General features: G+C 37.1%; 2 protein-coding genes across 4 annotated transcripts; one reads left to right on the top strand and one right to left on the bottom strand.

Annotated features, from left to right (window-relative positions):
- The first annotated feature begins 233 nt into the window (after positions 1-233).
- LOC122052994 (F-box/kelch-repeat protein SKIP11-like) lies at positions 234-2,761 on the top strand. Of its 2 annotated transcripts, none has more exons than XM_042614792.1 (2): positions 234-575; positions 1,178-2,761. In XM_042614792.1, the coding sequence occupies exon 2, from the start codon at positions 1,251-1,253 to the stop codon at positions 2,556-2,558; it is 1,308 nt and encodes a 435-aa protein (XP_042470726.1). In that variant the 5' UTR covers positions 234-575; positions 1,178-1,250; the 3' UTR covers positions 2,559-2,761. The 2 variants fall into 2 exon arrangements, with proteins under 2 accessions (XP_042470726.1, XP_042470727.1); XM_042614793.1 differs by having other exon boundaries at positions 1,232-2,761.
- A 2,362-nt stretch (positions 2,762-5,123) lies between these two features.
- On the bottom strand, positions 5,124-15,780 carry LOC122052995 (PH, RCC1 and FYVE domains-containing protein 1-like). 2 transcript variants are annotated; one of them, XM_042614795.1, is made up of 9 exons: positions 14,897-15,780; positions 11,627-11,713; positions 11,340-11,429; positions 10,371-10,451; positions 9,636-9,824; positions 7,495-9,555; positions 7,047-7,193; positions 5,952-6,238; positions 5,124-5,605 (listed from the first exon to the last, which is right to left on the bottom strand). In XM_042614795.1, the coding sequence occupies exons 1-9, from the start codon at positions 14,942-14,944 to the stop codon at positions 5,458-5,460; spliced, it is 3,138 nt and encodes a 1,045-aa protein (XP_042470729.1). In that variant the 5' UTR covers positions 14,945-15,780; the 3' UTR covers positions 5,124-5,457. The 2 variants fall into 2 exon arrangements, with proteins under 2 accessions (XP_042470729.1, XP_042470728.1); XM_042614794.1 differs by having other exon boundaries at positions 11,627-11,722.
- Between the last annotated feature and the right edge of the window lie 465 nt (positions 15,781-16,245).

Raw genomic sequence — 16,245 nt, forward strand, 5'->3', positions numbered from 1 at the left:
ATAAATAATCATAAAATTTTATTAATCTTCTCTTATCTTGTTAGGATAGGATTTTGAAAATAATTATTATTATTATAAAACTTTCTTAAATATGTAAATATTGAAACAATTTAAAATAATAAAGCAATTTATTTTTTATTCTAAGAAAACTAAATTTACTTAATAGATTCGCTCTGAAAATAATTAATTAAGTTGGGGGAAAAAAAAAAGAAAGAGAAAAGAGCAGGAGGACGAATGGAAACTGAAAGAAACTGAAAATAAAAATAAAAAGTAAAGAAAAAGGCGAGAGAAAGAAGAATAAAAGGGAGGCGCGAGGCGGCCAAAAAAAGCAAAGAAATCATCTGCTCGCGTAGCTCGAAGTGGATGGATGCGACCGTGATTTGGGCACACTCGCGGACAAGATCGCGGTGACGAATCTAATCGAAGAAGTGGAAGATAACTCACTCTGAGGAGGAGGAGGAAGAAGAGGAATATGAGCTGCGGTGCGAGGGAAAAGTGGAGAGTACTGATCATTCCTAGTTCAAGCGCATATTTTGATGTCCCCTTCCGCTTGATCCTCGATTAATCCTCCTCATGTAAGTTGGAAAAATTTTCTTGGATATTTATTGGTTGTTGCTTTCCGTTGCGGTGGTTGGGGATGATAGGTACCCTAAAAAAGTGTTTTTCAGCTGATGTTTTTTCGAGGATTCCGTTGGATTCGATTTTTTTGCCTCTCTGGGTAGGTGTAAATTGTATAGAAGAGAGCAAGGAGTAGAATTGGAAACTTCTGGTGGGAATTGGGAGATCTATGTCTGTATTTTTTTTAGGGTAGGGTTTTATTGCTTGAAGGTCCTTTTGTTTTGTATTTCGTGATTGGTTTGCTTGCCCTTCCCTGTTGCAACTTTCTCATTCATTGATATTCAAGGGGTTCAATCTTCCTCTATGGAGAGATTGATGATCAAGTATATTGATTATTGTTGGTGTTCCTTGATAACATGGAAAATATTAGTATTTCTTTGAGAATTTTCTTTTTTTTGGGGGGTTAGTTTTTGATTGGTTAATTTAGCTATAGAAATAGCTCTCTGGATGGATATTTTGTTGCCAAAATTTCTTTGTGTTGATGTGTGAAGATGGGTTTTGTTTGTCTTGCTCATGGTTCTAATATTGTTTTTTTTTTTTCCTTTTTCTCTCTGTCTAGCAAATTGTGAATTCCTAAATTTGAGAAGCTCATAGATTGTTGTTCTGCCGGAAGGTCTGAATTTTTCCTAGACATGCTGGAAAGTGAGTCATGTTTGATCTCGAGAGCATTGCCGAGCTCCTGCGAGGAAGAATCAAAATGGGCTTATATGACGTTCAACCTCTTGGAGATTACGACCAACAAACGCCCCCAACTTGTCGAACCATCAGGGCTAAGCCAAGATGCTGCAGTAAAGAAACCTAAATATGAAGATCAATCAGAGCCTTCCTTGCAAGAAGAAACAACATGCTCTTTGGATAAATCTGATTGTTCAAATGATGATGACAACCAACATTGTTATTCTAGCTCTCTTATAAGCCAAATTGGCCACGACACGTCTATAAAATGTCTGCTCCACTGCTCTCGGTCACACTATGGCGTCCTTGCATCCCTCAATCGGGCTTTTAATTCCCTGATTCGCTCGGGTGAACTCTACAAGTTACGACGGAAGGATGGGATTATTGAGCACTGGGTGTATTTCTCTTGTAACGTGCTTGAGTGGGAAGCATTTGATCCTTATTGCAGGCGCTGGATTACCCTTCCAAAAATGCCTCAGAATGATTTCTTTATGCACACTGATAAAGAGTCTTTGGCTGTGGGAACTGAACTTCTTGTTTTTGGAAAATACTTCACCTCTTACATTTCTCATATAGTACTAAGATACAGCCTTTTAACAAACTCTTGGTCCCAAAGTATCGAAATGAATTGCCCGAGGTGCTTGTTTGGATCTGCTAGTTTCGGGGAGAAAGCTATTATAGCTGGTGGCACAGACGCTCAAGGTACCATATTGAGTTCTGCAGAACTTTACAATTCTGAGACTCAATCTTGGGAAACTCTTCCTAGTATGAACAAACCCAGAAAGATGTGTTCAGGTGCCTTCATGGACAATAAGTTCTACGTCATTGGTGGAATGTCTAGCCCTACCGAATTCTTGACGTGCGGTGAAGAATATGATTTGATCAAACATACATGGAGTGTCATCCCAAATATGTCTGCAGGGCTCCATGGGCCGAGTGGTGCACCTCCACTTCTTGCGGTAGTTAATAATGAACTATATGCAGCTGATTATGCAGAAAAGGAGGTCAAGAAATATGATAAGAAGAATAACTCTTGGATCACTTTGGGAAGATTGCCGGAAAGGCCAGATTCAGTGAACGGTTGGGGCATAGCTTTTCGGGCTTGTGGTGATAGAATTATAGTTATTGGTGGACAACGGGTTCTTGGAGGAGGGATGATTGAACTTAATTCATGGACACCGAGTGATGGCCCTCCAAATTGGAACATGATTGGCACCAAGCACTGTGGGAACTTCGTGTATAATTGCACTGTGATGGGCTGCTGAGATTTCTGAAAAAATTGTTCTATGTTTATTCACCAAATTGGCATAAACTGTTGATTCTACCAGCATAAGCATAATCTCTGTTTTTCTTTTAACGTCTACACTCACCATTTGGTAGACTCTTTCTAAGAAACTATTAAAACTTATCTTCATTACTCTCCAATTACAAAATCTTCCAGATCCAATTTAGACCAACTCTTTAATTACCCTTTTTTTACTCGAGAGTATTCTTGGAGATAATGCAGTCAAACCATTCAAAATAATCTAGTGAACCAATCTGTTCTTAGGATTTTTCATATGTTTATTATCTGTTTATTGTGTTGTTTTATCGTTGCATTGTTATTGAGTTACTTTGATGAAATAAAGTTGGTCATTGAATTCTCTTGCAGTGTTTTTGTACTGCTGTTCAGCTTGAGTTGGTTAAAACAGTTTTTTGTCTCCTAATTTTGCTAGTGTTCTGATATGATAATTGGACATCAAAATACTTAATAGTTGATATGTAGCAATATTTGGTATTTTTAACTTTGAAATATTATGCCTTTTATTTTTGATTCATTCCATAATAAGTTCTCAAATGCTTAGACTAACTGAAGCATGATGACACCACTGTATACTGGTTCCACCCACAAAGAAGATTTTTTTTGTTTTATCACCAAAAAAGCATAACCATTCTTGATTCTTGTATTATTTCAGCTAACCTTTTGCTTCTCTGATCACCATCGTCTGTCTTAGATATGCGCATTCTAGTTCCACTATCTGATGAAAAACAAAATTTTCTTCTTCAAAGTTCAATTTAAGTTTCTCCTTGAAACATGATAAACATAGATTTTGCTATATATATATATATATATATATATATATATAAAATCATATGGATATATATAACTTGCTTCAGAACACTGATAAACGTATTGTATTTCGTATGATCATTTTATTTGCTTCCTGTATGAAATTTGTTCCTAATTATAAAGATGTTTCAGAAACTGTTTTTGAAGTGGAAAAGTTATAGCTTTCCAGCGTTGGGCAGACATGGAAAACACTCTTGGTGCAAGATGCTCCATGTGGTCATTAATTTCATGAATTGTGTGGTTGAAAGAAGTCTTGATGGTTTTTCCCTGAAGTGCTTCGTTGTGCAACTGTCCTAAACTAAACTACTATGAAAGAATTCTTGGTTTCAAATTGAGAATTAAGTTTTGCTTTACTCAGTTTTGAAACAAAATTAGAAAAGTATTTCTTGTTTCTCTGTGTAGAAAATCCATAATTTTCTACGTCAATCCAACCTATTGCAAATGATCAAACAATCTTGAGTTCCGATGTCATCAAATTTAGGATTACGGCATCGTTAAATGTAAATCCATCATGAATTTAATTTAAATTAAAAATACAAAAAAATACATAGGAAAATGCTGACTTTCGAGAAAGAGATGTAATAATGGTCTGTAAAATGGCACATGCCATTCTTCTATCGATTTATCCTTTTTTCGTTGGATGCAAATCCGATGGAGACGTTCATAAAGATTATAGGAATTGTATTTATTTCATGCCTCGTATAGACTCAATTGGTTACTTTTATTTGACCTAATCACAAGGGTCCAAGTGTTGGTCATTCTCCATTATAATCTAGGTCCACGACAACATTGACAAGTGGACGACGCACAAACAAACGACGTTAGTCCAAGGCACAAGCTAAGCAATCGCTGCATGTCTCGGAAAAGGATCGACATCGTACAAATTAACCCTTTCCTTTTGTTTTAACATAACTATTAAAGATTCAAGTGGTGGGCATATTTCATTGCAAACTTTGGTCCCCCACTACACAACACGTAAGAATGTCTGTGTAAACTACAAACTAAGTGGTGCGATATAAGGATCATTCTGGTGAAATTTTACACCCCAAGCCAAAATTTACATCAATTCCATCCCTTAATCCTTTCCCTTCACTTGGCAATGCAAATGTGAGCCATAAGTTAAGGACAATCTGTTGAAACTTTACGTCTCCATGTCACCCGTAAAAGGAGAGGATGTCGACCCCAACAACCTACCAACAACTCCACTCCTTGCCTTCTGTGATGGGCATGGTGGTAGTTCAGAACCACTTGTGGCGCCTCGAGACCAATCCCCAGGAAAAAAAAACAACAGGACGATCATCTGATACAACTTCTTTTGATCTAGATCCCAACAATAAATTTAATCTCACGCAATTTGGGATTGTTGCATACTTTTCAAGAAAACTAAATGCTGACAAGAAACGCCAAGACGAGTTGACACGATAGTATAATGAGAATTTGTACGGTATAATGATGTGGTTGAAAATTTCCAACATAAACAGCAATCTGGGGCAAACTTAAAATTGTCCTATCCGACAAAAAGTAACATACAAATTTATCCTATTAGTGAGCATGGAATTTACCATCGAAAGAAATAATTATAGACAAATAGGCAAATAAGTTTCCAGTGTTATGTATGCTGACCACCGGATTAGGCTTTGGACATGCAGCCTCCATAATATTTGACAACGACGAAAAGAACAATATAAATATCATCGGCAAAAATAAGCAAGAAAAAAGATTTTAAAAAATGATGTGGTCTTCAGGTAAATTACGAGTGGATGGAAGATACAAAGCATGTCAGACTGAGACAGGAAAAAGTCAGGATCTTATTGTTAATGGAGTAAACCAAAGAGGAGAGGCAAAATAGACAAACCAACCGCACAAGAATTCTTCAAGGCTGTGGAGACAATTTGCATGTGGCTATTTCCATAATTGTCCTAATTGACTGTCGTATTGGGATGCAACCATCAACTAGTTATGCGCAACACCCACCAGCGGCTGATAGGGATATTTACATTTACCGGGAGGAAAGGGTGAGGTAGAATTCATGGCTATCGGTGGTTCTATGTCAATCAACCTGTTCTTTCTCTAGATGATGCCGAGGCAGAGGCAGAGGCAGATGCAGAATATTCACCACTGAGAATAGTGTATGTCTGCTGAAGCCTAGATCGATTTTCTGCCCACCATTCCCCTGCCTGTTGTTCGCTGAATCTTTTCCGACTGCATATGAAACAGAGATTTTTTTACAATACAAAGGAAGATGTTTCAGAAATGCAATTTGAAGGTACACAAAGGAACACATGCAGCTGAAACCAAGTCAACTTGGAAACCAAACCAGACCAGCCAGCTAAAATTTGTTTGGTTCAACTAATGCAAGTCTGCTTGATCCAAGAGATACAGGTAATGAAATGAAAGTGTTTACCTATGAATATAAAGTGTACGGAGATAGGTAGACGTGCCTTAATAAAATTACAACTCAAAGAAGTATCAGGAAATATGGTATCAGGACATGTATGCATGAGGACCGAAGTCATGAAATGTGACATGGTTGAGATATTTTGCATACCTAAAACGCACACGCTTGAGACATTTATGGCTTCCATTCAAAGAAGATATGGTGAAGTAAACACCTGGTTCAGCCTGTTCAACCCATTCTGCAGCCTCTGACACTTTGTTGTTTCCATTGAACAACACTGGATTACTAGTGCAGCCATTTGACTGGGGCAAATGGGTAGCTAGCAAGTTGGTTGACTTATTGTCACGGAAATAAAGTTTTGATGAATATGTTGGACAGGCATATTCATCACTGGATACCAGGAACCCCTCCGGTACCTTCTCAGCAATGGCTGTCAGCTGCCAAGCATAAAAAAGAAATTATAGTCAAAGGTCCATTGAATAATGCAGCAGGAACAGACCTTTGCTGCAATTAGCAATTATAGTTCAGGACGCAAGGAAGCAAATTAGCATTTGTAAAGAACCTGCAAGCTAGTAGATGAGTTGTATGGCAACTTAAAATGCTCAACTCATTGAAACTAGATAATAATAGTGATTAATGGAGAGGTCGACTGTAAAGATGCTACATCTTAATATATTGCTTCCTATGTATAAAAATTCATCATCAGGGTTCGATACATATATGAGCGGAGCAAATAGAAAACATCCCAGCTAAACACAACTGATCAATCAGCTACTAGTTAATAGAAGCACATGTTTTAAGTTCCACTGATTAATCACCTAGTTAATTTTCTCCCAGTTGCAAGAACCATGTGCCTATAATGAAATCCATCTTTATTACCTAGGTGGATGAATAGGAGAGAAAATGACAAGAGAGTTTTACTGATTTGATATATCATAATGCTAATTCTGCAGGTAGTCATTTCTAAATCTAAGAAAATAGTTTTTTTTGAGAAGTATGAGTGTGTGGTTCATCATTAGTGTTCAGTGAATTAGATGCTTCAATGATTTGTTTTCTTACATAGAAATATGATGGAGACAGTATCCAATATGGATGAGATAACCAAGAAGCCATGAAGCATACCAGGAATTTTAGTCTGAAATTTTGGAGGAAAACTTATTATATTAAGAACACTTAAGGTTGTTCATTCACCATTGTGAACCCTGAGGTTCAAATAAGAAGATTATCATGAAGAGCAAGCTGTACCTGTGAGGTAAGAGACCTGATGACCTCCTTTGCAGCTTTGCACTTTGCAGTTTCTTCACATGCTATTGCCTTTGCATCTATCAACTCTCTTGTTGCTTTCTGCAGTTCTACTTCTAGAATTTGTGACTTAGACATTAGCTCATCTACCTACAGAAGAAAAGTTCCAATTTGTGATACATAACATATCAATGATTCATACAATGCACAATGATGCATATTCCAAATGGAAAAGCTTCATAAACATAGAAATAAGCAAGGGTGTAAAATGTGTGCAGTTGATCCTTGCATATTCAAAAAGAAAAAATGCAAATACTAGGAGAAATCAATAATTGTCCACAAGGCAAGTGACACTGACATTCATATTTCAATGTTTCATAAAATAATGTGCAGGTTCTTTTGGTGATCAAACCTGAAGCATGCATAATGTGAGCTAACAATATGAAAGTACCTGAGCCTGTAACTTGGCTACTTCTTGTTCTAGATCCTCAGTAATTGGCAAACATGTAAGATTAGTTGCAGTCCTTGTAGGTACCAAGTGAGGTGAGCTTAGCTTGCATGATGTAGGAGATGATGAACGAGAAGAAACTCTTGAACCAGGAACAGAAGCAGAAAATATCTTCCTCGAAGATGGTTGAAGAAACTTTGAAGAGGTAGATGGGTATAAATTTCCCAATTGATGCAGGATTGAACGACGACCATTAATTGATTCTTTGGAACCTCTGCTTTCACCTTTAAAAGATTCAAGTGAGGAGAGCCTAGAAAAATTCCCTTGCACTTTAGAACCATATGTTTCTCTGTCAGCCGAGTCACCACTCATCTGGTTTCCAATTTGATATCTTGGTCCTCTTGGTTTCATACCGTCCGCTATCACTTTCTTAAGCTTTGTATGGCATTCATCACATACACGATACGGCTTGTTAAAATTTGGTGCCAAAGAAGCTTTGGCAGATTTTCTACTGCTACATGCTTTGCAAAAAACTAACCCACAGTTATAACAATTATGACGCTTTCTTCTGAAACCAAAAGGGAGATGACAGCCAGCACAAATAGACTGATCTGCACTGCATAACCACTTATGAAGACATATGGCAGCAGTAAAATTTACACCACACACAACACTCTTCACTGGTTTGTCCTTCAAAGCTTCAACAAGAGTTGGCGTGCTGCGATCATCATTGTCTCCATGGCCTAAACGACCATTTGCTCCCTTTCCCCAGGTGTAAACCTCAGTTTTTGAAGTTAATACAGCAACATGATAAGAGCCACATGATATCTCGTCAACGAAACTACTCAAAATTTTACCCCCAACACGGCGAGGAAGTTTACCATCTGATTCTGGATTACCAAGTTGTCCATAGGCATTACTTCCCATCACATAAACATGTCCAGATGTTGTTAAAGAAATAGTTATGTCATGTCCACAAGCCACTTTACAGACACTATCAGAAAGGGAAGTGATGCATGTTGGAATGAATCGAGGTTCTCTATCACCATGTCCAAGTCGACCTTTATCACCATCTCCCCAAGTGAATAATCTCCCTACCGAAGAACAACCTGAATCAGATGCATCCAAACTTTCTACAATGGCAGCAGTGTGCCAAACACCACATGCTGCATGAACAGTTCGCATTCCTTTTAAAGCTTCAACTTCTCTTGGTATATTTGTGCTTCTACAATCTCCATGACCTAGAACACCAAACATTCCATCACCGAATGTAAATAGCTGGCCAGTAGATGTCAAAATAGCTGTATGCCATGGTCCACAGGATACTGATGACACATGCAGATCTTCCAATGGACCACCTACTCTTTTAGGAATCCAGTGACTTGCATCACTCCCATGCCCCAGGAGCCCTGAACTGTGAGTACCATCACCCCATGAATATAAATCCCCAGACAAAGTCACAGCACACGTATGATATTCTCCACATGCTACGAGTTCAACATTCAATCCACCTAAACCATCAATAAGTTTTGGCTGGGAAACATCAGAATGTTTTCCATGCCCAAGCCTTCCTCCAGATTCCTCTCCCCAACTGAAGACTTCTCCTTGTCTGGTTACTAAAACTGCATGGCCCCTACCACAAGCTATATTGTGAACATCAAGAAGTACAGCTGATTCCAAGGCTTTAGGCAACATTGCATCCATATTTGTGGTAGATAAATTTCCAGTCCTTTGCAGACCACCCCCAAGTAACCCATCGCCTATACCTTCACCCCAAATAAAAACATCGCCTAATGCATCAAAGCTGTCGTGACCTGATCCATGGCTTGAAGAGCTAACGGTGCTGGATAAACTCACTCTAACAGTATCAGTCACAGAACCCTGGCCATATGAAACATCTGTAGCTCCTGATGAATATGAATAAGTAGGTTTACAAAGAGAGTGTGAATGAAACGAATCCTTAGTTGGTGCAGTACATAATATCACGTCGGACAACACCTTTCCTAAACCATTGATTGGTTGGCTCACATATGGAATATCAACTTGTTGGTCATCAATGGAATCCTGAAAAAATAACAAGAGATATTCTGTAAGCAACAAAAATATGAAATTTCAAAAGTTTACCATGCATAAACTTGTCAAACCTTATGGAAAATACTGCTGCAGCTGATGGGTGATGTAAATTGAGAAAATTTCTGAAAATAAGCATGAGGACTATCAGACGAACTCCTATCACCTTTTGATTCCAACCTCAATTTTCGGTAATTTCCATTCGAGATCAAAGTCCTCAAGCCAACAAACCAGACTTCTGCTTCATCCTTGTCTTTGCAGATCTGTGAAGGGGAAATAAATGTTGAAGGTTTATTAGGAAACACACTTCGAAAAGTGCATAATCTTAATCGCATGCTGCGCAATATATTGTTAGGGTGTGTTTATTTTGGACAATATTTTTCAATTTTATTTTTCCTTTTCAAAGAAAAGGAAAATATTATTGAAAATACATATAATAGTAGTTTTGCAAGAATAAGTACAACAACAACCAAACTTTATCCCCCACTAGGTGAAGTCGGCTTACAAGAATAAGCAGAACCGAAAAATATAATATGAATAATTTTTATAGATCTTCTGTCAGATAATTAAAAAATACAGTTTTGTTTTAACCATATTTTTAATTGTAAAATTGCTATCAAACATGTGATCAGAAATAATTCCTCTTGTCAACAAAAAGGGAAACGGAAAATTGTGGGGTTTTTTCTTCCAAAACAAACACAGCTTTAAATGGTCACTGCCAGAGGAGAAACTACAGACCATTATAGAAGATATAAGAACAAAATAGTCCAACCAGGAGGTAAAATTGAGAAATAAGAAAGAATACATACCAAATCAAGTGATCTGTCATTGTATATAAGTGAAAATGACTGATATTCTTTATCTGGTCGTGGATACCGCTGAAATATTGCCTGAAAATATTAAAGGGGAGCTCACAATTGTTCTTATGATACCACAGTAATTCAATAACATTGTTATTTAATGAAACACACACACACAAAAACTTATAAAGTCATTCATTACTCAGCAACGTAACAAAATGCCATATGTCCCAACTATTTGGGCACTAAAAGGGATTTTATTGCTGCTATCAGGTTCATACAAGTAATATCCAATTTGTTTGAGTGGCCTATGATAAGTTGCTTTAGTCTATTAATACTTTACTCATACATTTAACTCTAATTATTCAACTTGTCAGAACATATTTATCTATTCTTAACTTATGTTCTGGTATTTTATCATCTATCAAGAGTACAACTAACTCTTCATGAATAACATGCAGACACTATCAACTTTACTATAACTTTTCATGTTGTGCCTTTGTTGCTAAACCCTCACTGATGAATAATGACTGGCAACTGCAATAATAATAAAAAAAAATAGATACTAGCATACTAGAATTTGCCACTAGAAAGTAATGCACAATCAGCAAACTTTCATGTCCATTTGTGTTGTCTGCAATTGGCATGGGAAGAAGAAAAATAATAATGGAGTGGATGTATTATAAAAAGGACAGCCCGGTGCACGAAGCTCCCGCCATGCGAGATCTCGGGGAAGGATCCTACGCAGTCTTACCCTGCTTTTTGTAAGAGGCTGTTTTCAGGATTCAAACCCATGACCTTTTGGTCACATGACAACAACTTTACCGTTGCGCCAAGGCTCCCCTTCGAGTGGATGTATTATCTAACATATAATAAGTAGCAATGACAAAATGTCCAATGCAAGCTCTTGATGTGTGATATAGGAAACAGGTGATAGTCATACAAATTGAATAAACCCATATGAAGATATAGACTTACGGTACGTTGCCCTGGTATGATTTTTGAAACTTGACTAAGTTTAAGTTGCTTCTCGTCTCTTCCAGAATACCAAATAAGTGTAGCTTCATCCTGAAAAATGAACAAGACAAAATAATCATAAAAATCTATTACACCAGAGTATAGACAATCTGATGTATAGACAGAAATAGCTTCATGATTACTCGTTAAAATTGTACAGTAACTGACCACATAAAAGGACCAAGTAGTAAGGAAAATTGAAAGCAAAAAATGATACACCATCCATGAAACATAATGAAACAACTTACATTAGAAAGCTGAAAAGGACAGAATTTTGGCTTCCCTCTTCGACCATACTTCAATAGATATGCTCCTTTCTTCAACGCTGTGATTGCCTGGGCATTCTAAAGATTTAGCATCAATAATATAGTACGGGGACTCTGAAAGGGGTTCTATCAGATGCAACTGTGCTTGTGCCTTGCACATAAAGGAAATGAAAAAATAAAAAAAGAAACAGGGGTTGCGAAAAACATAAGTTGAGCACAAGATCAATGTTTAGAAGTTAGCACCAAGAAATTTAATTTGTGAAAAGATCATATTAATTTGTGCTTTATTATATGATGTCATCAGATGTTTCTGCATGAGTTGCCTAAATTCGTAATTGAACTGACATGTATTTTTGTAAGCTTCAATATTTTCTGCTTAAGGTCCCTAGCTGTAACAATTAGAATTGTATGGTAAAGTACCTACTTGTGATTTTCCATGATTTCATATTGTCACTGTTGTTCATATTTGATATTCCCTATCCTTTGTTTCTCTATTTCTATCCTTACAATTAAAAATAGTATTAAATCACTATAAGATTCAGACAGACATCACCAGGAACAAAATATCCAAATGGTAGAAACGTCTTCAACTAATACTATAGCAAAATAAAATACTCTGAATTTCACTGCTCAATATTACTGAAAGTAATATATTGATGATCTATTTGTTAGTTATTTTTGTTTATCAATAGATCTGTTAGAAGCCTATCCCACCTATTGGGATAAGGTTTGGTTGCTGTTGTAAGAGATCTCTTAGGTGAGGAGCTAAATTTAGGAAATATGCAACTTTTTTAGTATTGATGGTAACTCTATGTGTGTTTAGGTTTTTTCTTTTTGCTCTTTGACCTACCATATACCCAGACATTTAGCTGGTACGTAGTATATCTAGCAAGTCTATGCAAATAGAACATATTCACATGTTTTGATTGTTTAGAAGCTAGGTCACTAGCATAAACCTATTAAAAGTCATGACTATTCAATTAACAAAACATTTTTCTTCAAATATTAGTCAGATACGATATTAGCCAGGGGAGATAAAGCATAATTACGCTATCTACATCCAAGAGAAAAGAAGGAAGGAGAGCATAGAGGTGTAAGAGGAAAGAATACGATGGAACTAGTAACTGATTGTGAATCAACGATTTCAACAAAAGAACCAGTACATACACAGTATTTTTTTAATTACAGATTCACATCAAGTCTCGGAAATAGCCTCTTGCAAAGCAGGGTAACGTTGCGTATAATAGACCCTTCTTCGAGATCCCGCATTGGTGGGAGCTTCTTGCATTGACTGCCTTTTATTACAGATTCACATCATCTTTCTTCTCCTTCCCACCCAGGTCAACAACCTGCAGACTTTTGTTTGCCTCACCCTTCAATGTTTTTCTTCAAACCTTTATTCTTTTGCTTACAGTTCTATCACTTAAAGTCAACTTAGCATGAAAATGCTTATAATAACAGAGAGGTTGCACCAAACAAAATAAGGAAGGAAGACTCACAAATACTAGGAAATATCTTAAACTAGGGTTTTATCAAGGAAATATACTAAACTCACTTCTTCAATATCAACAAAAATTGTAAAAGAAATCCATGTGTTGATAATTCTTTGCTAGTTCTGTTTATTTCTACAGAGATCTGTTAAGAGAGGAGTTAAATTTAGGAAATATGAACTTTCTTAAGACTGGCGGTCTCTCTATATATGTTGTATGTACATATGAATGCATTTACATATGTTGTCATGGAAATCTTTCTTCTCCTTGACATTGAAGGTAAGAAAACTAATATAAATTTTCATTTAATTATTACTTGTGAGTGTGACACAACTAGAACAACAATACTAACTTTGGAGTTACTAATATTGAAGATCCCAGAGAGAACTATCAGATTGATCAATGTCCAAGAGAACCTTTAAACAAAGAAAGATATAGTGTCAGAATGCAATAGCCATCTATACTGGAGATGAAATGGAAATTGTCAGAGTTGTACAAATGCATATACAATTTTCTTCAAATGAAACAGAAGTTCTGTTATATATGCTGACTGAGTGTTATGCTAATTGGTAGGTACAATATTGAGGGTCAATTGGTAGGTGTGTTATTGATAATTTTTTCCCATACAAGGAGAGAAAGTAATGGGAGATTCCGACTAAGACACAATGGTAGAGAAGAAACGATGTGTCACCGAAAATAAGCATTATAAGCATTGTATTAACTACACTAGTAAAATACCCTGCAACTTATACTGGACAAGTCACGAGACCATCAAAAATATTTAAAGAACAACCTTAATGACTAACTAAAAGAGCAACTGAAATATGAAAAGCATATCCTAATGTGACTAAGCAGATCTTGTAAGAAATCCAAAAATCTCCCTTCTGTTGCTTACACAGAAATGGCTTCATGGAGCTTTATCTTGCTTAGTTAGTTAAACTCTTAAGAGGTAAATCCAGTCTGCTAATTAACAAGGCTCGCCAAGATGAGTTTCTCATTGGGTTATTATACAGTTAGCTACTGAAGGACAATGGCTCGCAAATCCATTCAAACCTCAGGAGCTTATACAATCATGATCGATCCTAGGCCTAAAAGATCTCAAGTTCCTAAATCATAAACTAATGCTGAATACATCTCTAAAAGCATCCACATTAGACTCCTTAAACAAAGATTTTACCTTAAATTTTACATTTTACATTTTACATAAAAAAACCTTTACATCAACTACCTACCCATTCCCTAAATTTAGATTTTATAAACAGTACTTCTTTAAATTTGAAGAATGAAATCCATTTCCTAAACATTAAAATATTATCTCCTCTAATTCTCACTTTCCACTTCCACATTTGTCATTTCATAGATAATAATAAACAAATATAGAGGAGAGAGAAAGAAATTTTAAAAAATAAAAAAATGGCAAATTATAGGGAAGCTGATGTATTGTGTAGTGAAAAGTGGTTATCCAAATTTAATAAAGTAGTTCTTCTATCCTAAATTTTAAATTTTGGATAGGAATCTGACATGAATGCTCTTAGGTTCTCAAGGACGACCCACATTATTTAAAACTAACATTATGCAGAAATCAAGAATTGAAAAGACTGCTGGTTTAATTCTCCTCGTTTATATTTACTTCGGGTAATCTGGCACAGTTTGATTGGAATACCTCAGTCTTTTTTTAGAAGCCAATAGGAAAAATAAATAATCACAGTTCAGAGAGAAAGAGAAAGAGAAAAATAAATAAATGAAATTGCTAGAATGTTACCTGCTCAACATCCCTCTCAACCCGACCATTTCTTAGAGGATCTGCCATTCACCTAACGCTACCAGCGTTAAACAGCATATGCACAATGAAGGAGCCTTGGCTGCATAGTGGCAAGAAGATAAATGGCTTCTGCATAGAATCTTCCACAGCCCCATAAACGGAATCACAAGATCGTTCGTTTATGGAGAAAAACTCCACATTATAATTCACTATACCCCGCCGTGAGCTATACACTCCACTTCCGACCAAATCAGTTGCAGGATGAACTATTGTGTAAGCTGCAACTAAGGTCTCCCAATTCCAATGTATCGCAACGCCGGACTCTTCCGCCCCAAAATGCGAAGAAAAACAAAGTGCCGCGCGATCCTGAGAGGAATTTCTAGTTCCCACAACCCGAGCGATGTTAGTGACAGAGACCACAGCGGAAACAACTCAGAGATCTTGACTGAAACCCTAAAAAGCGGGTATTCCCCAAAATGAACTCCAAAACTCCCCGAAACAGAGCGAGATGAACAAGACCTCGATTCCAAGACGATAGGAGGATCATCTGAGTGATGCTCTAATCTACGACGACAGTGCCTGAATCTGGGGCCACCCAGCTGGGACGAACAAGAGCAATTGATAGGCGAAAGATACGGGGGACTTCCGCAGGGTGGAACCGCAAGGTGTTCGAGGATCTACGCCCGCACGAAAGGGAAGCAAGCTGCGACCGAGAGCTCCCCCTGCCGACGGAGAAGAAGGACAAAAAGAGGAAAGAAAGAAGGGAAGCGGAGAGAGAGACGCGACGACGAATTCAAATGCTGGGGCTTCCCCTGCGATTTGCTAACGTGCGCCTCTGCAAATCTCTTCCCCTCCTTCGGTAATTAAGAACACGTCGGCAGCTAAACCCCGTTAAAGCTGAGATCAATGCACATTAAATAAGAGTCGATGTACTCGCACCGACGTCATTTACCCATGTCTGTCTGCTTTCGGAATCGCAATAGGGTCCACCGGAGACGACGTCGTTGTAGTCACTGGGTCGTACGAGGATAAAGGAATGGGGATGCGCCACGGGGCCGTGGAAGATTCTCCTACTAAATTCGTGGCGAGCCACCCCTGCCATTTTATTAATATTATTAATAAGGAATAAAAACACTGCGCCAGTGTCCAAAATAAGACGATTAAATTAAAGAAAGTAAACTAGATATTAATAACAAAATCTTAAAACTTTGTCCCATTTATATGAAATCCATCTTTTAAAATTACATACGACAGAGAATAATTTCTCTACACAGCAATTCTCTTTCAATAGAGTTTGTTTTTGTTAAAAAAAACAGATTTTAATTTTAAATGGCACGAACTATTTCTTA

The sequence above is a fragment of the Zingiber officinale genome, chromosome 3A (assembly GCF_018446385.1).
Source record: "Zingiber officinale cultivar Zhangliang chromosome 3A, Zo_v1.1, whole genome shotgun sequence".
Taxonomy (NCBI): domain Eukaryota; kingdom Viridiplantae; phylum Streptophyta; class Magnoliopsida; order Zingiberales; family Zingiberaceae; genus Zingiber; species Zingiber officinale.

Coding starts and splice junctions, on each gene's coding strand:
- LOC122052995 (XM_042614794.1), bottom strand. CDS start 14,944: ATGGCAGATCCTCTAAGAAATGGTCGGGTTGAGAGGGATGTTGAGCAG. Junction 11,430..11,626: donor GTCCTTTTCAGCTTTCTAAT/GTAAGTTGTTTC, acceptor TTCATTTTTCAG/GATGAAGCTACACTTATTTG. Junction 7,194..7,494: donor TAGCCAAGTTACAGGCTCAG/GTACTTTCATAT, acceptor TTTCTTCTGTAG/GTAGATGAGCTAATGTCTAA.